The sequence below is a fragment of the Lepeophtheirus salmonis genome, chromosome 14 (genome assembly GCF_016086655.4).
Source record: "Lepeophtheirus salmonis chromosome 14, UVic_Lsal_1.4, whole genome shotgun sequence".
Lineage (NCBI taxonomy): Eukaryota > Metazoa > Arthropoda > Copepoda > Siphonostomatoida > Caligidae > Lepeophtheirus > Lepeophtheirus salmonis.
In genome coordinates, this window is record NC_052144.2 from 42,224,120 (window position 1) to 42,246,048 (window position 21,929).

At 31.9% G+C, this 21,929-nt stretch overlaps 3 protein-coding genes and 1 long non-coding RNA gene across 8 annotated transcripts; 2 read left to right on the forward strand and 2 right to left on the reverse strand.

Annotated features, from left to right (window-relative positions):
• The first annotated feature begins 8,842 nt into the window (after positions 1 to 8,842).
• LOC121129920 (uncharacterized) lies at positions 8,843 to 11,411 on the forward strand. Of its 2 annotated transcripts, none has more exons than XM_040725630.2 (5): positions 8,843 to 9,457; positions 9,587 to 9,654; positions 9,717 to 9,928; positions 9,997 to 10,156; positions 10,215 to 11,411. In XM_040725630.2, the coding sequence occupies exons 1-5, from the start codon at positions 9,126 to 9,128 to the stop codon at positions 10,325 to 10,327; spliced, it is 885 nt and encodes a 294-aa protein (XP_040581564.1). In that variant the 5' UTR covers positions 8,843 to 9,125; the 3' UTR covers positions 10,328 to 11,411. The 2 variants fall into 2 exon arrangements, with proteins under 2 accessions (XP_040581564.1, XP_040581565.1); XM_040725631.2 differs by having other exon boundaries at positions 8,913 to 9,457; positions 9,587 to 9,651.
• A 1,002-nt stretch (positions 11,412 to 12,413) lies between these two features.
• On the reverse strand, positions 12,414 to 13,801 carry LOC121129921 (uncharacterized). 2 transcript variants are annotated; one of them, XM_040725632.2, is made up of 4 exons: positions 13,569 to 13,801; positions 13,141 to 13,510; positions 12,772 to 12,963; positions 12,414 to 12,708 (listed from the first exon to the last, which is right to left on the reverse strand). In XM_040725632.2, the coding sequence occupies exons 1-4, from the start codon at positions 13,669 to 13,671 to the stop codon at positions 12,558 to 12,560; spliced, it is 816 nt and encodes a 271-aa protein (XP_040581566.1). In that variant the 5' UTR covers positions 13,672 to 13,801; the 3' UTR covers positions 12,414 to 12,557. The 2 variants fall into 2 exon arrangements, 1 of the variants encoding a protein (XP_040581566.1); XR_011783697.1 differs by having other exon boundaries at positions 12,440 to 12,708; positions 13,070 to 13,510; positions 13,569 to 13,705.
• On the reverse strand, positions 13,791 to 20,927 carry LOC121129919 (phosphatidylcholine:ceramide cholinephosphotransferase 2). Of its 3 annotated transcripts, none has more exons than XM_040725627.2 (6): positions 20,328 to 20,927; positions 18,364 to 18,982; positions 15,819 to 15,987; positions 15,297 to 15,733; positions 14,961 to 15,235; positions 13,791 to 14,885 (listed from the first exon to the last, which is right to left on the reverse strand). In XM_040725627.2, exons 2-6 carry the CDS (start codon positions 18,687 to 18,689, stop codon positions 14,527 to 14,529), a joined length of 1,566 nt encoding a protein of 521 aa, XP_040581561.1. In that variant the 5' UTR covers positions 18,690 to 18,982; positions 20,328 to 20,927; the 3' UTR covers positions 13,791 to 14,526. The 3 variants fall into 3 exon arrangements, with proteins under 3 accessions (XP_040581561.1, XP_040581562.1, XP_040581563.1); XM_040725628.2 differs by having other exon boundaries at positions 19,504 to 20,860; XM_040725629.2 differs by lacking the exons at positions 18,364 to 18,982; positions 20,328 to 20,927 and adding exons at positions 16,855 to 16,983; positions 17,142 to 17,252.
• Positions 15,956 to 17,655, forward strand: LOC121129922 (uncharacterized). Its single transcript, XR_005868568.2, has 2 exons — positions 15,956 to 16,096; positions 17,449 to 17,655. It is a non-coding gene; the product is annotated as an uncharacterized lncRNA (long non-coding RNA).
• Positions 20,928 to 21,929: the final 1,002 nt, after the last annotated feature.

Here is a 21,929-nt window from a genome sequence, read left to right on the forward strand (position 1 = left end):
TGGTAATTTTCTTAGTCGACATTGATTTGTCTGTAAGAAGATTAATTGCTCTTCTTATCCCTCTTGAGGTGGTGGGATGCCTCATTCCTTCATAACTTTAGATGTTTATAATTTAGTATGAGGAGATAAGATCACTGGGAGGAACATTCCTCAGATCATGAGAAGAAAACATGGCCAAAACAATATTAAGTTGATCCAAACTTAAATTTACTCAATGTTTTTTTGTGAATACCAAGGAAGGCTAGATATTATCTAGCCTTCCTCTGTGAATACACAACGTTCTAATTAATCAGATCTCTGCATTATATTCGTGGAACCTTGGTAGCTGTATATAGTTAAGGATCTAATCAACTGATTCAATACAGGATTGCAAGGATAGCAAAAGGGATGTGTTCTGTAAACGTGGGGCTAACAGACTCAAGGGAAAGATCCTTTGACCGATTATAGACCTATTTTGATTGGGGGTCACTATTAAATGAACACGCTACTTAGTTTTACCGAAGAGAGACAAAAAAAGAGGCAAAAAGCATATGAATAAAAAAAAATATATCACCTTGAAATATGTCGTTGTAAAAAAAATTCTGCACTAAGTTCATTTTTTTGTCGTTTTAAGGATGGGGTTTTGTGGTATAAGTAAATTACAGTTGTATTTTTATAGAGCTCTACAAAAGTCCCACTCCCAGGTCATTGTTATTCTAATTTTTCGAAGTTGGTTTTAAATAATTTAGGCACAAACTCCTTATTGCATTTTTATTTCGTAAGTTTTTTTTTGCCGCTTTTCTTTTATTATTTAAATATAACTATTTCATCCCCAACAGAGTCAATCAGAGTAAACTATTATTTCCTTAAATGTAATTGCTGAATATTATATTACTCAAGTTCTTTACCTGTTAATGTCAAAAGCAAAAACAAAAGTGACGTGATATATATTTTATTTCAGATAAAGTCTTTGTCTTGTGTTTGTATTTATTTTTCTGCTTTATTTAAAGAAAATAACTACAGCCTCGGAGTATAATTTTACATACGCTCGTGGTTGTTTGAGCAGAGCTGTATAAAAATTGATCTAAACACGGGCAATATTTATTTCTAGTCGATAATTTGAAGAGTTGCTTTTTTTTTTAAGAGAAAACATCTAATTACAAAGTAATCACTCTTGTACATGCTCAAAATTAACAAATAGTACACTGAGAGTTTGTTGATGAGTTTTAAGTTCCTTGTTGAACTTTGAGTAGTATTGAGGGTTGACATCGAAGTAATTCCTGTCTATGTACTTGTTAGATACGGAGTTGAATTTGTGTTTATTTCCTTCCTCGCACCCTCATAGCTGCTTGTAACTAATCTCATAATCTTCAAATTGTAAGTCTATATAACATAGAGTTGGATCGATCAAAGGACTGAATTAATTTTTTTCTAATCTGTCTAATCTTTTTCTACCATTCAACAGTCCTGGAACCGATTAATACCTACCAAAAACTAGAAAAAGGAATTAGTGATAAATAGATTATACAAGATTAGATTATTATAGCACAAGATGGACACAAAATTAGTATTATTAAGAATCAATATCCTTGTTATGAATGGTGATCCATGAAGAGCACCAGACTCACCAATGGTAAGCGTTTCCTCAATGATCTGAAGACCAATGGAGGAAGAATCATCTTCTTCTTCGACGAGAAGAACTGGACTGTCGACAGAAGCTACAACGTCCAGAATGACAGGTGGCTTTCCAAGGAGAGAGAAGAGCTCCCTGCAGTCTTCCCCACAAAGTTCCCGGCCTCCGTGATGACCCTAGGTGTCATCTGCAGCACCGGTGAGGTGATGCCTCCTTTCTTCTTCCATCCCAAGGAAAGGGTTAACGTGATAAGGTACTGCAAAGTCATGGAGGAGTTCGTCATCCCCTGGATGAAGGATAAAGCCGCTGGGAGGGAGTTCATATTCCAACAAGACTCAGCGCCCGCACACATCGCCATGAGGACCACTAACCTCTTCAACTCCCACGACATCACTTTCTGGGATCGCAACACCTGGCCCTCCAACTCACCCGACCTCAATCCGTGTGATTACTACTGGTAGGGGAAGTTGGAGAGGGAGGTGTGCAAGGTCAGCCACAAGAGCATCGCGGCCCTAAAGGGTTCCATTACGAGGGAGTGGAATGCTGTCGATTCCGCGGAAGTCATCAGGGCATGCAAATCCTTTAGGGGCAGGATGGACAAGATGGTGGCTGCTGAGGGAGAACATGTTGAATAAATTTATTGTTTAATATCATATTTAACTTTTTCATATTAACAAATACACTCCAAATTCCATTTTTATCAAGCAGGTTGAATTTTAAGATAGTTCCAATTTATCGTGGACACCCTGCATAATCAATATAACGTAATAAATAATTCATTTTTTAAATACTGAAATGTTTTTATCAATTTATTATTTACATACTTTGATTTTCATATATATCGTTTTTTCATGTCGAAATATGACACTGAATCTTAGTAATACCCTAAAAACTTAATTATTTTTTTAAAGGCTTTAAAGGCCAAACCTTCATGAATTGAAAGTTTTAATCGTCATATTCGTGTTTTACGGCTTAAATAATAATAATAAATCTGGGGTTAAGCCTGCGGGCAAATATATATTGTGTCATTTGCCTTTACTAACATAAACTGAATGATTTTCAAAGTTATTTTTGCAATAAATTCAAAGATATATATATTAATCTAAACTTGCTTATTTTCTACATTTGTAGGCCTTTCACATTCGATATATCATAATGTTATAAATATTCTACATACATAAATAGATTTTGATACATCAAATATAAAGGTAAATAGGCATCATCAATATAATTCCTATTTTTCCTTTTTTTTAAAGTGTTTACAGACATGTTTTTATTAAATTAATCTATGTATTAGTGTTGAGAGTCGGTCCGAAACATTTTTTTTTTTCAATCCAGTATTAAGTTTTTTTTAAGGACGGATCTGGGTGGATATGTCGGTCCAGCTGCAATTCAGTTTGTAGACACAATTTTTTTTTTTTTTTTTATAAATCTTACATCATTTTGTTTTCTCCTTGCTAAAAAAATGACGTTTTCAGCTCAAATGTATTTTCTTTAAGGCTGTACCCTTATCGGACTAGCGGTCCAAGCGGTTCGAGTTCTTGAACTTCTAGAACCGGAACCGACAAACTCGAAGCAAGACCGCAATATATTCCTTAACGGTATCGATTCTTGTCCTTATTTTCATTTGCCGTATTTTTTGGTATATCTATCTGGAAAAGTGATGTTAGGGACCAGACGAAAAGAGGGAAGGGGTGGGGTAGGTTATGTATCCATGTCCACTACTAAGATTGGGGTGGCCCAATAATGTTTCTTAAGACAGGTTTTGTCAAACTTGACTATGCCAAGATCCCCTACACTAATTCATTTTTAGCTGAGGCGCCGCCCTTTATACGAAAAATGTGTACTATGTTTGTAAAAAAAATGAAATCAGTCATCAATTCTACATCTTCCTGCGCCCCCCCCCTTTATGGGCCCCTTTTGAAAAACCATTGCCTTAAGTAACCTTAGGTTTCAGAGGTCCTGCTAGAACTTGGGGCACTATGCACTCTGCGTATAAGGTAACTGCGGCTCTTGTTGTATCTAATATCATTTTCTGGAACCTACTTTTCTAGTGACGTCCCTTGATGTATGCCCTTCTTACCAAAATGAGCTTATATAAAAAAGAACTGAGATCAAAACCCTTGTAATGAAAGATAAATTTACTACTTTTTTTTTTAAATTAGTGCAAAATAGTTTTTTGCAATTTTCTTCGCGAATTTCGATTTGGCAATTTTTTGAAAAAAATAAAAGATAGACTTCTTACTGAGATAATTTTTTTTATATTTATGCTTGTATGTTTTTTGAAGTTATTTTTTAATTAATCTTATATATACAAAAATATACTTTGAAATATGCTTCCTCCTACCTCCTTCTCCTTCGGTTTTTTTCAGCCTAGCAACAGTTTTTGTTCTCTTCTCTTAAAAATAAGAAGGGAAGGGGAGATTGCATTAGCCAGTTATTTTATCTTGGACTGTATAAATACTTATGATAATTCAATCTGTTCAATAATTTTTCAGGTGTAGGTTAGTTAATCGACATCACATCACACTTTCTTTATCATCCCCTATGCGTCTGTGGAACGGGCAGGCTCATACTAGTAATACTAATAATACATATATTATGATGCTTACCTGCATTGAAAGGGTCTACATATTAAGAAAAAATAACATTGACTATTGACAAACTGATTTCCCTCTCCCTCCTTGGCCTGACCAACGCCTGGAAAACCTTTCCTAGTTTTTTTATATAATATACGCAAACTCATCAAAACTGATGGATCCTCATTCGATTAACAAGCTTAAAAAACAAATTATGTTTTGTTGAAACCCCAAACCCATTACGTTAAAAATATATTAAAATAAGGATATATTTTTTCTCAATGTCTTATATTTAGCATTTTAATTGATATTGACGAGTGTAAAATGAATGGAAAAGTTACAAAAAATTTATGACTTCAAATGATGTAAATATTTTCAATTTTTCAACTCTTTGTCATGTAATAAAATACGTATTATTTTCGGGGCTTCTTTTTAATGCAATTCACCAATAGCGTTATACAAAGGATGTTTACTATCGGAAAGGTTAAAAAATTACGCTTAACAGTATCAAACCCGATTTTTTTGTTGCCCGAATATTACTGAGAGGGGGTTCAGAGAGAACTTGGATCGAATTAGTTATAATTATTACAGTATCAGACCGGTCATAGTTTCCAGATCAAACTCCAACACTAGTTTGTATGTATCTATGTATCCTATATGATTAAAAGTAGCACTATGATGCATGAAGTGCCCTTAAATACATCTCATAATAATATGAGAGCCTTTACTCTCTATGTATTAAAAATAAATTGAAGAGAGTTTTATTCATATCACGTCTATGATGAGAGAGATATAAATGATAATTATAATTTACGAATATAAATAAATAAATGTTCATTTATTATGTACACATTAATTTTAATACCTATTATCATAACACAGGCATAAAATGTTTAATTATAATATTGTAGGACAAAGAAAGTGTGGGGCTTGTTGATCCCCTCTTAAAAAGCTACACCATCAGTTAAGTTTTCGTATTTTCAAGGAAAATCCATTAAGTAGTGTAATATAAGCTGCGATTCTTTAATAATGATGATTAGACTCACATCTGAGTTGAACCTCAATTGACACTATTGGAATACTTTTCTACAGCTTCAAGACCCATATTAGAGAGGATAATTTTTTCCTCAAGATCTTGTTTTCAATTGGAAATCCTGCTTCCAATTGATTATAAAAATATGGGACTATTCAAGGTGACCAGGATGTTTTAGAACGCATTAAATCTTTAATAACTCCGAGAATGTGAATTGCAAAAAAATATGATGAACAAACTTCAGTTGTATTAAAATATAAAAATGTACATTATATTCGAGATAGCTTCTTTTAACATAAGAGTTTTACCAACATGAAGAGCAGTGCTCCCTTTTATAAAATAGTTTTACTGTCGTTATTTGCATATAATATGTTGAAGTAAAAAATCCCTTAATATGCACAAAAAAAAAAAACCTCGTTAATTTACATAATAACTTAACTAGACTGTTAATGTGGATAAAAGCTAGGTAATGTGCATAATAACTGAACAAGACCGTTAATTTGTATAATAACTGAAAAAGATCGTTAATATGCAAAATCATTGAAATTATAAATTTCATATTATCTTCCAAGACCCTTTTCAGAGACACAAATTGATGCTTGGCCCATTAGGTATGCAGCATATCCACAGGGCTTGATTAAGAGTCAGGACCCTTCGTCAATTCATGTAATACAATCGGGGACTTTATCCACTGTAACTACCGGTTGATATTTCAGCCCATGGGTTGTCTTGCTTACCAATATGACTAACAAACGGGTTGGAACCCCCACCAATTTATGTAATATCATCAAAGACGCCATCCACTATAAACCCAGTTGATATCCCAACCCACTTTTGTTTTGGATGCTAATGCGACTGTCAAACGAGTTGGACACCACCGCCAATCCATATAATATCATCAGAAAGGATATCCACTATATACACAGTTTATATTCTGTCTCGCGAGTTGTGTTGCGTGCCAATAAATATATTTGGACTTGACGGTGGGTTACAACCTGTTTGTTAGTCGCGTTAGCAAGCAAAACAGCCCGTGGGTGGGGATATCAACTTTTATCAAATTTTTCCCCACCAAAATACTACCAAGATATGTGGTCATTAGAAAAGTTTGGCTAAAATTGAATCTACTTATTTTTATAAATTAACGCTCCGCTTTAACAATAGCCGAAAAATTAGCAGACCTCCAGCGGCTTGCCTGTTGTTGCAACTCTTGACTGAAACGATACACAATCAACAATACCACTGCATTTCAAAATTATGAGTATAATCATTTTTTATTAAAATTATATCTATTAAATATAGCAGTTTATTTCTTCACGTCCTAATAACAATAATTGACATGAATGAATTAATTATGATTATCATTAATGCATCAATAATTATATCACAATTAAAGGTCATCCATATTAGACTAGTAAATAAGAAGTGATAATTATATGTTATAAAAGACAATATTTATTATGAACACTTGTTAAAACAATTTTACATATAAATAATTAAGTATGTGATTAAAATTTTACTTAAAGACATCCATAGAACCCATTAAATAATGTATGATATCGAAGGTTAGAAAAAATTTGACTAAAAAAAAAGACATTTTTTTAATTTATTGAAGCAGTCAATGGACTATGATACACTAAAGCTATAAAACAAAGTGGCGAAACGCTAATGGTAGCTTGAGTCAATTCCTCGTCATAATAATTTCCCTTTTCCTCCATAAGATGATGTTTTTATTTTAACTCAAATGACGTCATTTTATTATTTACTGTCAATCAATATTATTTCTTGTATGAGTAACAGGGGAGGATATTTTTTTTATTTTTTTTTTGTTCAAATTGAAATTTGCCAGCTATGAGATGAAAAAAAAATTCAAAATCCTACTCCGTATCGTGCAAGGACATAGGCAGGAATTACTCCAATGTCGATCTTCAATTCCACTCTAAGTTCAACATGACTTTTAATATAATGAGATTTATAACGATGGTATGCAATATCATACTAATTGATTATAATAGTGTTAGAGATATAGTTTTTATTTCCACAAACTACCAAGTAGTTATTTTGACAGCACTTAATTAAGAATAAACATATTCTGACACGTCTCAAATAACCTAGCTCAGAACAATGATACTTTTTGGTGCTTGTTCAGCTTTTAACCAATTTTTATTTATAAATTAACTTGAAATAATCATGCAATTATTAATTTTTATTATCTTCCACGAACAAACTTGAAATATTTACAAAATAATATGAAGTTCTATGAGCTAAAATTTCGATAACTCTCTCAATTCAACCACAAATTCGATGGATTTCATTTACTATATCCATTGTAGCATGAAATTCTAAATAATTAATAATATCAGCATTCTATTTTTATCTATTTAAACTTATGTTTAGGGTTTATATATTATGACACAGCCAATATATCAGCAAGCTGATTATAAAAATAATCAACCCAAAGTTCTCCAATTGTTATTTTGAATATAAAAAAAGGAGACCATATATTTTAGTTTTAAAAACAAAGTCAATATCTATTTTAAACCAAAATTAAAAAATCAAATTTTTTTTTATAAAGTTTATAAGTAAAAAATTTTATCTGTATTGCCATTAGAGATAAAATTCTCTATGGTTTTGCCGAATTAATAGTTCCTTTTATATACATAACAAAATAATATTCATCTCAGCGGAACTTTTACAAAATTAAGCACTCAACCTTATAAAACAATCAATAAATGTTGTAATTGAACTAAACCTTTAAATTTAACTTTAACTATCATAATATAAATTATCAATCTCTAAACCCATTTCCAATAGAAAATCATAATTTAAATTCATTTTATTTCTGGAAATCTTCATACAAAAGCTTTTCGTTGAGTTTTTCAGCAATTTAAGGTTATTTCAATGTAAGGAAAAAGTACACTAGTAAAAAGTGTCAACGATCATTCTCAAACTTCAATGGGTGGTCCAAAAATACATAACTGTCCTACAATTTGCCATCGGTGATTAACAACACTAACACCACAAATATGGGTTTTCATATCTATTCTACGTGTATTCGAATATACAACTCAATGTATAAACAAGGACTACTAGTCCTTGGTATAGACAACGTATACCACCTAAGGGCGTTTGCAGAATTATATTTTGCGAGGGGAACTTCGTTTTTGGATTTATTTATTTCTAAATCCAAAATTTTAATTCTATATCATCTAATCATAAATTACAAGATCGGTACTTATGAGTTACATAATATCTTAGGTTATAATGAGTATATCCTGGATTAACGTTGTCAAGAACACTTCTAGTAAGAGTTTGGTGAAAAGGAATCCGCATGCATCGGATTTTACTTGTAACTACATCGCTCTTTAATCCTTGAATACTCATATTGCCATTGAGTAAGCCTTTTAATTAAATATGGCCATGAAAGTGGCTGAACTTTGTTGAATATTACTACACAATTTTTTTAATTTAATTCCCTCTTTCATTTCATAATTATTTTACAAGTAGAAAATATTGACCATTAGTTGAATACATGTATAAAATAGTAAAAACTCTTCTCTCCTTCAACAGAAAAAAATATTTGAAGCGCCCTCTATATTGATAAATCATAACATACATTCTATTATTACTCTGTATTTTAATGAACAATGTAAATGTTTTTCTTTCTCTATGAAACCAGCTATACGCTAGCAATTGCGCGCTCTACTATTCCATAACGGCGTATAGATATCGTATAGCTAGATGATTAAAATAGCTAAATCAAGAAAAGTAGCTCTTAAAGTGACCATTCCAGTTAGGGTTACTTATTCTTGTTACTTATTGCATAATATTACTTTCAATTAATATTAATTATTTACATACATAAACTCATACTGTAACCATTCTGACTTCTTTGTGAGTAAGAATGGCATCTTGTTGGAGTAAAAGGCGGAGAATCCTAGCCGATGTAGATTCCATTATAATGAGCTCTCAAAGTGATACTGAGGATCCTCTGGAGGAAAGACCAGTTTCCATACTTCCCTTGAAGCTATCTGAAGCTCCTTCAAATTTTATTTTGCCCTCTATTCCGGAGACGTCAGCTCAATGTTTAGATTATCCTCAGGAGACACCTGAGATGGAGACTTCTCAGGAGCTAGCCAAATTAAAAAAAACTCGGACTACTCATTTGAAGTCCCAGTACACCTCCGATTTTCAAAGTGAAGTTGAGGCTTCTTCATTCGAAGAAAGATTTTCTAGGTATAACTATTTTGTTACATACCATACATTTTAAATATTATATACAAAAACTGAATATTAGATTGTAGTATAACTTAATACAATTTTGATATTTCTTAGAATAAATTAAAAGTACTATTCTTTCTTAAGGAAAAGGTTATATGAAAATGTTGCATGGGAAAGTGATGAGGATATTTCAATTACTAATACAAATGGTAGTAGGTTATTCATTTATTTCGATATGAATTGGAAATTAATTTTATCGTTTTTTTTATTACAGTCAGTAACCACGTTATTTTGACAGAAATCAGGAATCTTAAGCATCAACTAAATGATATCTCCTCAAAAGTAGATAGATTATGCACAATTTTACAGCAAAATCATGAAGTTGAACCAATTTTACCCGCTGGAGTTGATCTTCCTCTCCAATCCAAAGAGGATATCAACAGTATTGAGTACTGGATTATAGATTATGAAAATTTTAATTTCTTGGTAAATTTTCGGCTTCAACATATGTATTAACTATTTTCATGAGCTTAATGGTTTTATTTTATATATAGGTCAACCACTTGTCCTCACTAGGGGGACCGAATATTAAAACAATCATAAAAAACATAATGTCAAAGGTTTTCACTGATAATTTAATGGCGAATTTAAATTGGAGCGGTGCGAATGGCAAATTAGGCATAGAAAAGTTGAATATTGTCAGATCAATTTACTGTGAGTTAATTTGATAGTGTCAGTTTATAATCACGTTATATATTATTTAACATTTCAGGTGCTGCAAGGAAGGTATATGGGAAAGAATTGACCGATTATGATATTCAAATTGAAATTAAAAAGCGCTTGAAAGGAGCTGCAGATACTAATAGAATTCAAAACATGAGATAATATTATTTATTTATAAAGTTATTTATGGTATTATACTGTATGTATAAGTCATCCTTTGCCTACACATCTTCACTCGGTTTATATTGCTTTGAATAACTAAAAACAAACATTTTTCAGATATTTTGTAGATATAATTGAACCCGATTTCTAATCGAAAAATTCCCTACCTTTTCCGGAGGAAGGGACATAGACTTTATTCCATATTTTGAAGACATGCGACTCGACTTGATCACACAATCAAAGACTTGCAATTAACGTGTACGATTAAGAAAGTCAGTACATATTTTATTGTTTGAAGACTTCAGATTAGATTTCAGACCATTTTTAACAAATTTTCTGACAAAATTTTCAATTTTTTCTAAGATAATATAAGTAAATACAAATTCAGTAATAAAACTCACTTAGTTATTACTGCCCTTAAGTCAACTCATTTTTTCAATCGATATTAAGTACTCTTTAAAGTATATTTTTTCCGATTACAATATTCAAGGATTTTGACTTGCAATCTAAGAAATTTTTCCACCTCTGTTATTTTCATAATATATAAACAACTAGTTTACCTCTTTATCCCAAGTCTAGTAGTCTTTTAAAGGAACATATGTAGTTGAAATTGTTGTATAATAATTCTGAATGTAAATAACGGGTTTAAGTTATATAGTAAAATGCTGGCCATTCACAGAAAAACAATCCTAGATAGGAGTTTCTTCTGGTGAAAATAATATTCTATAAAGCAATTAAATTCTGTATATATATCATCTAACGACCCCCCCGCTTGTCTGTCATAAATTATTCTTCGACATTGACAGTTATTAGTGCATAATTCGTATTTAGATACATTTTTTGTTGGCAATTCTTTGGAAATAAACACATTCAACGATATTCGTGGTAAGTAATGAGTTTTTGTTCGATGAAATATTAACGAAGAAGGCTGTAAAATCTTGCATATCCAACTTTTTGTTGTTACTCATTGATGATATCTTTAGACCTTTTTCTTTTTTAAGTTTATTTAACCATTCTACTAGTTTTTTTGTTAAAAATAATTGTTAAAATTAAAATTTGTAATAAACAATGTGAGAAAGATTAATCTTTGCTGAAATTTGTATATTCCCATTTTAGACATGTTAGGCACAATATATTCAGTCCTTATTTTACTCTTGACTCATATAGGAAAATTAAAAATGCCGTCTTTATTCCAGTTATATAGTGTTCCATGATTGAGTTTAGGGATACGGCGATAATTTGTATCTGCCTTGAGCAGTTCCGTATATATATAAAGCTTTTTACGAGCAGTAAATACCCATGGGTCGTAAAAATCGAGTGAAATGATTCAAGGATTTGGACTCTCAGTATTATGAATGTCTCCCACCTCTGGTATTTATATTAGTACTCAATAATAAATCCAAGTTGTTTGCTCTTTCCTATCTATACATCTAGAAAACGATCTTATTAAAATTATTTTAAAGCCAGTAATTTCATATACATCCATTATTCCTCTGACGTTCTTATATAGCAGGGGAAGGCAACCTTTGAGTCATGGAGTGCCAACTTCAGCATTTCTAATCAATGAGTGTGCCAGTATCATCAATATTGGTAAAAAAACATTCACAAACTACGGGAATATGTTCTAATTTGCGCGTGCCAGTGGATATACATCTACGTGCCATAGGTTGCTGACCCCTGTTATATAGCAATCAATTTGGCTAAGATAGTGTGTGAAACCACTGAGTTTTAGAGCCACATCCCAAAAGTTGTATTCCTACGTCTATGAATGAAATATGAATTAATTACATAAAATTTCATCTACATCATTTCCCCCCCCCCCAAACTGGAACTAATTGTCATAAAACCCATATATTAAACTAATTGTCTACCCCAATACAAATGAAAATTTAAAAGCATCCCCAAAACTTTCCTTAATTTTTCAAAAGAATATTAACTATTCTAAATGTTTAGCTATTCATGATTATAGAAAAATATTTTGTAGAAAAAATTGATTCTGTGCTATAAAGATTTATAGCCTCAATAATATTTTAGGTTGTAGCATGTATCAGAAATATTAACTGTGAGTCATCCATAGACACTCAAATCAGCTCCCGATAACAAAACCAATATTACGGCACTGATAATTTATTATATAAGTAATAGACCATGGCTCACATTAAAAAGGAGATTTAAAAAACCCGTGAATTAGATAAATAATTAATTATACATAATGAATATGGAGTTAAAACTATTCGCATGATCTACAACCACATGATATAGCAGTTGCAGTTTTAAATCTTCTTTTAGTAATTTGACCGTTATGAAGTTCCAGGACAGTCAAAGATTTAAACTGTAAAGGTACGCAACATGCTTTGGGAGACACGCCAAACTTATTCATCCTGTAATTTATAATGAAATTTATAGCGACAACACTGTTATTATATAAGATGATAGCTGTTTACATGAAAATATTTTTTATTGTATAGTATACGGGAAAAGTGGATATGATCTCGCCCAAGAGTGCATCCGAATGACAACTTCCCACACAGCGATTAATGTTAAGACTTGGTGGAAAAAGAAATCTCTTACTGATACTGTCACCTAGTTGTTTAAGATTTATACTCCAATCTTCTAAGTGGCAAGTTTTGTCATTTCTAATTATAAAAAGAAAGAAAATACTAATTTATATACTACGAAAAATGAATGAATTAATTAATATAAAAAGGAGAAGGGTGTAAAAAAGTTAATAGCATTCTTAACTGCTTTTAATGTATACTTAAGACACTAAATTAATGATGATGAAGTGTAATGACCCAAGAACATATGTTTACTTTCGCAATTTCGAAGAAATGAGCTTTAATCGAGGAGCATTTTTATGAAGATCCAAGATTTTTCCAAGGGCCATCCTTCCATCTAAACTCCTAATCTTCAATTTCCAAACGATATGAATACCGTCCACCATCCATTTGGGATACTTTACTCTCACGCTGATCCGTCGATGGCGAAATGACAAGATGATTTTTTTCTTTTTTTGAACTTCCGTGGTCATCCCATTTGACATTGATACGGCACTATCAACACGTAACCGATAAAACTGATTAAGAGCCTCACTTTTCAAGTTTACAACCAACTTAAGGCTAGAAGTATATGTTGACCATTCACCAAGGATCGCAAAATTCATTCTCACCACGTTTTTCCTAACTAAGGCATAATACAAAGTCGACGTTAGTAATATTGCAATACTAGCTTGGATGATTACCTTGGACTTCGGAAGGAAAAAGGGTTTGATTTTTATAGTTTTCTGAAGAAACCTCCATGAAAATATATGTGAGAAAAAAGTGAGTTAGTATAAGCTTTCCCATGATATAAAAATGAACTGTGTAAATGAGAAATCAAATATGAATTGATTAACTTGATACCTATGTTTTATCATATCTAATTCACAAGGGAGAAGTAAATAATATGTAAGTAAACTGAGAAATTTAAAATATATTATTATTTTTTATTTCTGGAAGAATCTTGAAAGATTGGTGACTTTTTTATAATTAATACAATAAATATAATATAATATATATATATAAACTGTCTTTATTTTTTTCCATAGAGGAAATGTTTCAGATTGATCGATAAATACATTTTTCAAGCAGCAAAATCATGTCAAAACCTCTTTTACAATTACAAGAAGGATGAAAAACATTAAAAATATTTTAAATAAAATTAATTGATGTAAGTAAGCACACTTCAATAAAAAAAGAAATTTAAAGACCCAAGAGTTCCACAAAAACTTGATTAAAAAAAAACTAATCTAAAATAGCATAAAGGGCGTGGAAAACTTATGTCGAAAAATAAATTCTTTTTTCTTATTCTCCTATAGTTGAAATGAAAATGTCGTTGGGTTATTTAAAAGAATATATCATTCAAGAGCCTCCTTCAAATGACGGTGCACGGAGCATCATGAATTGGTAAAAGGTTGATAAAAGGATTTCGCTTGAAATTGTAAATCTTTCTCTCAGTAGACGCGACACTCGTTTATATCATGTTTTTTATTGGTTTTTTATTTTTTTTTTAAATTTAATTTTTTTATTGTAAAAAGGATAGAAGGGGCAAGTTTTGTGTGTGTATGTGGAGAGAGTACATTGGGAGGGAGATGAATATCACAACTAAAAAAAAGTTATTTTGAATAGCGTTATAGACATTATTATTAACTCGAGATGTGTTCAGTTCTGTATCGATGAGGCAGATGAACGACTTTGACGAGACTCCCACCATCCCATAATACAAGTAGGAATGGGTAAACTATATTCTCTTGTTAGGGGTTTTGCCGGTACCATTTTTTCGAAATATTGGAAAATTGGGAACCACCACATAGAGCCCAAGTAATTTTCCTCATCCGATTTAACTCGCAAATTTTGATTGTGTGCTAATGTATGGTATATCCACCAAAGACGCGTAGTAATATAATAAGCAATCAAAACGTCGATGCTATAATGGCCCCTCGCCAAAAGTAGAGTTATAATGCCCGTGAGAGTGATTATTAGAGAAAACCAATGAAGAAGGAACCATCTTTTTGGAGAATCTGAGAGAAAGTGTATTTTATATTGAGTAATTATAATGAAAATAGATTTCATATTTGGGAGGGTTGGAGACTTACATTCTTTTATAACTAAATAAGTCATGATGAGACTCATCGTATGTCCAGAATAAATATAATCCCCACAGTAAATGTGTTGGCCATTAATAGAAAGACCCATTCCAGATAGCAGCTTCAGGACCCGCTGAGCTATTTCTAAAAATGTCATCTTGTCTAACTTAGGTGCACATTTGTAATTAGGATCCGCCTTTGGTAAGACGGTAATGTACATGGTAATAGCCCTGTAGTAATAGTGTATTCCTATTATTAGGAAAATTCGACGGAGTATGACGAATCTGAAATCGTAGAAATAAAACCTCATTACTCATACACAGATATTAAATACTGTACACATACCTATCATTGTGACAAAGGACAACAATAAAGGCCATCCACATGGATATGATTATTAATATTTCTGAAGTATCAAGGCCCCAACTTTGATAGACAACGTTGTCGAGAAAGATATCAGGTAGGGGATTGACATCTGGAACTCTCTCATGAGTAAGTGCAAGAGATGTTGTCGTGGCTATCCAAGCGACGGCAAGAAATATAAAAGCAATCAAAGTTTTTAGGGGCTCCCCAGGCACTGATAAACTTTCTTCACTTAAAGGTGCCTCATTCTCCATATGTATGAGAACATGTCCACCAGTAGAACCACCGGTATTATTAGTGCTACTTTTTGATTTTGCTTTCCTACGAGTGTAGCCATTAGCATTACCAACGTCATCCTCACTTAATGAACTATCTGAAGGAATGTCAATAGATAAGAGGGGTTGGTGTTGGTAAAGCTCCTGAAATCAAAGAGTAGAAAAAGGGCGGAAAACCTTTACTTATAATCAAGTACAAACATAAAACAATAATATTTAAACTTCTTACAGGATTAATCGATTCGTTAGCTGTTAAATCATCTCCCTTGGTTCTCGAAGGTGAATTGGATGAAGGCGAGTCCTCTACTACAGTGGAGGCGCCTGTAAACAATCCAGAGGGTGTATTGCAAAAGGACCCGTAGTCGCTACTTTGACTCTTACCATCATTCGGCAACATTCTGCAAGGAAATAAAACGAAATATGAATGGCGACGAATTCAATACGCAAAATAAATGTTCAGTAATGTAAAGGAAGTAATGGATAAAAAATGGCTTCAATATACAACAGGTGATAATATAACATATTTTATATTTATATCAACAAAAATATACATATTGTAAGTCGACTTCTTAGATAGGCTCTCTCTCAAACACTTGATATTAAGTTTCTTATATATAAAAAATAAATAATCAAAGAAGTTTTTCCCTCTTGGGCCAAAAAAATAACAGAAAATAGCACAAAGAAACACTTTTACCTACAACATTGGAAAGAACAACTGATTCAATTCTTATGAAAAGGAGAAAGATTACTCTACTACTTAAAAAACAAAACAGCAAGAACAGACAATGATTTAGATGATAATACATAATATTATCATCTAAACAATATAACTTTTTGTGTTTGATGCATTGGAAACTACTTATTAGACTTTAACCTCGTAGGAGTTACTACTATTACTACAAGATTTTGAAAAGTCATACGACTCATATTTATCAATCTGGCTAGTAATTTTGAGAAAGGCTGATCGGGCGAGCAGCACGAATAGAATCCATTGACATAAATAAAAATAAGCACACACATAAACAACATAAAACAAACGGAAAAAATTGTTCTTTAGAAGTAGTAATTTCCTCATATATATATATAATATCCTAATATATTTTCACTATGATTCATAATAATATAATACATACAAATATGATTGTATCAATGCAAATCATGAAAGTCTTTAGTAGGAGTCAAATGTTAGGGACGAAAACAGAATTCCACACAACGAACCAACTTATAATTATGTATAATTAATATGACTCATTATAATTACGTACGTCTTATCTTGTAATTGATTCATGATACTCCACCTACTACTACAGATAGAAACGGCAACAGAGAGAGGGAGTTTACAAAGACGTATATATATATATAGCTTGCAGAGGTTACGCAATAATTAAAAAGAGCTAGAAATAAAAATGATAGAATCAATAAGAATGAAGTTATCCGTCTGCAGTTATCATCTTAAAATATGAAAGCCAAGCATCTTAATACAAATCCCTCTTTCTCCAGATACTAAATAAATGAATATCCATTCCATTTAGACTTTTCTTTTTATAATTACCTCCTTGCCTAAAATAGACTCACACACATATACACACTACACACTGGAAAAAACAAATGAAACTAATCGAAAAAGTGTTATCAACTTTCGCCTACATAACTAAAAGGGATTATGTATACAAAAGGAGAGAAACAGTCAACTAAATTGTTTAATTACACAATAATTACTCTCTATGAATGTATATACCTGTAATAACTAATTAACAAATAATATGATATTGTGTACAAGTTGCAACCTTAAGATGATATGAAATATTTTAAAGGAAGAATATATTTTGGTGAAAATTATTATTTTTTTATTTGTTTAGACTATTTGTGGAGAAGAAACTGGACAAATTCAATATTCCTTAGATTGTCAATATATGGATGGTGTAATTTTTCAGATTTTGTTTAATGAAAATTACTAATTAATAAACAATCTGTGGCACATTTTATTAGGTTCAAATGTCCAGCATTATTGTTTAGTAATTGTAAGGTGTTTTTTTTGGAAAATAAATTGCAACTAACAAGTAGAATATACTAATAAAAGTTCCAATATATGCTATGTCAAATTAGCAACAGATTACCTTATCAACAGAGAAAAAACAGTTCATATCATTCAATCAATGGAATAATATAATATATGGGTCGTCAAAAAGATGTAAGAAACATAAGAACAATTAATCAAAATAGTTGGGGGTAGTTTGGTTTATGCCTTTTTCGGACGTAGAGAATCAGAGTTATATAATCTTGAGCAATAAGTTTCGACTAGAAGACTTATTAAAATGTATTTTTACGAAAAATAATCATTTCAACTATACAATACATTCCTATCGGCAATGAAAACAAGGATTTTTAATTGAGACTTAATACACACATACTCGCATATACTTTTATTAAGCAAATATAGTTATTTATCGAGAAAAATGTATTAATAATACATTATGTTCGTAATAGATAAAAAATAAATACGAAATGCCTAGAGCAGCTTTTCTTAAGGAATAAGCTATAATATTTCAAAACTTTTAAAAGGAAATATTATTTTAGTGGGATAGTTCCTGAAATAATTTTATACTTCATAACAACTATTGTATAAATGAAAGATTACAAAAATTCAGAATATTAAGTTAATTCCACTTGAATAATGCTTGAACGGGTAAAATCTGCATGAATGGACAAAGCTGGTATATATACACTTATTTAAAAAAAAATTAATTAATACATTGAATGTAGACTTTTCTTACCCTTTAGAGTCTTCTTGTTCCGTGTTCGTGGGACACAACCTATCACAGTGGGATGATGGAGAACTTGGTTCCTCAGCTGAGAGGGATCTGCTGTCCCCTTCAACAATGGAGGTGGAATCCTCATTTTTCAACATGATGGGATCCCGTTGTCTACAAAATTTCACCTTCACAAAAGAGTCTTTTCGACGTGTCGGAGAGGAAGAAGCAGATGAATTCGAAATCCTCGCACCTGAAGAATTGGACGGCTCTCGACGATGTTGATGTTTTGAAGGACTGGTACTATCTGAACCTACTTTAAGTACAAGTTCTTCTTGACCCATTGTCATAGCTTGACAAGGAGGTGTATAATAAGAAAAAATCACCCATACACAATTGAATATAACTGAGTTTATGTTAAAAAGTCAGTGATAACAACGAAAGTTCTTCTTTTATTTCTATATTAATTATCATGTCTCCTTCCACGTTGTCAGATACACTAAACCACACGATTTTATATTATTCAAGTATTCCTCAAGTCATGGATTCACACATCCAAAAGCCTAAGTGTTAAGGTATCCTCAATGATAATAACGTTTCTTAGTCCAGAGCCATTCTCACAAAGTTTATAAATATAACATCCCTGAAAATAAAAAAATATAATTTACAATTAGATTCCTTACAACTTTGTGTATGCTTGTATTGAGCGTGTGGAATAAGATAAAATTGCGAAACATTGTTAGGAACCCTCTTGTCCCTCATCAAACAAGCGCCCTCGCATTTAACAACATTTTTGTATTCACTACTCATATATACACCGTATAATATTCATTGAGATAACGGCAGAAACTATCAAGCTCCTTCTTGAATTAAACCCCCGATCCTTTCAGAGAATACATACTATGTACACCCCACAGACCAAATATATCATAATAAAAAACTATTTACAAGATGCAAATACTCATTGTTACTCCAAATTAAAATCCATAGCTCAAACATTAAACAAAAACAAGGATATTGTATAGCAATTAACACATCCTAGTTCAGTCATACACTTGATTACAACAATAATATTAGACGCCATATATGTAAATAAGAGATATGCTCCTCTCAGGTCGTCGTTATCAAAGTTCTACCTTCAAAAAATGCATTCTGGAAAAATACCTGAATAGTAACTCGATCCAAAGCGAGTTGAACTTCCTTCTTGGATATTACTATTTATGCTCGGTGAATGCTATTGAAGTTCAAAGTATTAATATAAATATTAACTATGAGAAGAAAATATGGTGATATTGGTTTCCAGAGTGAATGATGATGATATTATCGCGCCAGGTTCTTAAAAGGATCCCCCATATTAGTCAGGGGGATTCTCTTCTTTTTCACCCATAGAAGACGATGAGTAAAATAACTTATCTATATGGTTTTAAAAAAAGCACTGAGAACAAGACCAGCCTTTTGGCAGTTGTAGGGAGAGAGGAGAGAGAGAAGAGAGAGAAATAGAAAGCATGAAACAGCCTTTCTTTTCTTCTACACACGATAGTACATAGTAGAGTCGGAAGGAGTCATCCATCCAGAGTAAGTAAGTAAGTAAGACGCCTTCCTCCTTCTTCTTCTTCTCCTCCTCCTCTTCTATCATGCTTTTACTCACACACAAAAAAACTATTCTTCATTAACCATTTGATTGATAAATATATGGAATTGGAGTGGAGAGCACTGGAAGAATTCATCGAGAAACTCACAAGGAGAAGGATGCTCTCCATTCCAAATCCAGGAGTGCAAGGAGATAATTGAGCTAACTCCTTAGCCCATGCCTCATCAGACTCAAGGACACCTGAACACCTCCCTGGGATCCACTCCACACTCACCTAAATAGTCATCAACATTTGCGATCCTCCATAAATGATACTTATTAGTATTCCATGAATTCCCATTAATTGAAATCTATGCTTCTAATGAAGGCTACTCTAATGAGTAATTTCTGTACTTACATGAATGTGAGACACGCACGCAAGGGCCAATGAGAATCCTCAAATCCTGAATCCTCCCTCCACACCCAATAACACTTCTAATAAATTACTAATGAGGAACGTTATAAAGATAACAATGGATCCATGACTTTAGAAACTGGAGGGGTTACATAGGCAGCAGCACGACGAGCAGAGCTCCCAAAATCAATTCAATAATCCCTGATTCTCGGAAATATCTACTTGATGCTGTCCACAATAATAACTTATTACAACCTCTACAAGAAAAAAAAAGAGGAATAACGTATTACTTATTAGTATACAATAAAAAGGAAGAAAAAAGAAGAAGCTGCTGTCGCTAGCACAGGCGTGTAGCTCAAGCAACGAAGAAGAACAAGGTGGCTACGAAGTACGCACACTCCTAGTTTTATAGGTTGCTTATCAAGACTTGCATTTGGAGTAGTAAGCGAGCGAACGAGTAGTAAAATATGAGCTGAATAGTTATAGTCTACTATAATATTGTGTATTACAAGCTGCAAGTAATCATAACAGCCACTATAATATGATAATTGATAATATGAGTTGAAATGTTCACCCCCCAAAAAAAAAAAAAATGTCTTTCCTATTGAACTGCCATGTTTTGTATTGCTACATGAATAATATTAGAAATTGTAACGAAAAGGCAACAACCTATGTAGTACTCAAACAGGTTTTTACGTCATTTTCGTATTGATTACGTCATAGATCCATATATATATGTTGTGTCAAGGTCCTTGGCTGTGTATAAATTGTAACTTGTATAAGGGAATTGTACAATTTGCAATTAAAACATTAGATTAATTATTTTAAGTATGGGATTTAGAGTACTTGGGATGAGGATACTGCAATAATTGAATATTCCATAGATGCTCGATTTATTAATCACTACGCTTTTAAGCGTTCTGTTCTATTTTTCTAGCGTTCAGCCGTTTTTAGTGTTCCGTTCAGCACTCAATTCATTAAGTAGAAAATATACTAAGGTTACGAGCTATATGTAAAGTAGAATTGATAGGTTAATTTACTTATAAAATCTTGTTGAAATAAATTTATACAGACAATAATAAGTTTTTATTTCAGGAATAATATGGTTTGGAACGAAAATTCAAATGCTCACAGTAATATTACACAAAAATACATAATACTCATGTATTTTTAATGGATCAAAATGAAAGGATAGTATCAATTAATAGTTGGTAATTAGAATGAAAAATGTTGTAATTAAATAATAATAATTCCTTTAAGACAAAGAAATTTCAACTTGTACAAGTTAATTATTAATTAATACCCTAATATTTATTATTAGAATAAATATTAGGGCTGACTTGATCCTTACTAGACATAAAATTTAACCTGTCCCACGTCCCGTGCCTGTTATCCCTTCCAAGAAAACGTTTCATATTTTAACTAATATCCCCCCACCTGATTTAGGAGGAGAAAATCAATTATCATCAAGGTCAAGTAGTTTAAAAAAAAAAGTGATTTTGTGAAAATGAAAAATCAATTTATTCACATCATGTCAATAGAGCCATATTAATTGATGAAATTAAACACAATTATTCGTCCATCAGCCATCATATCACATCACAA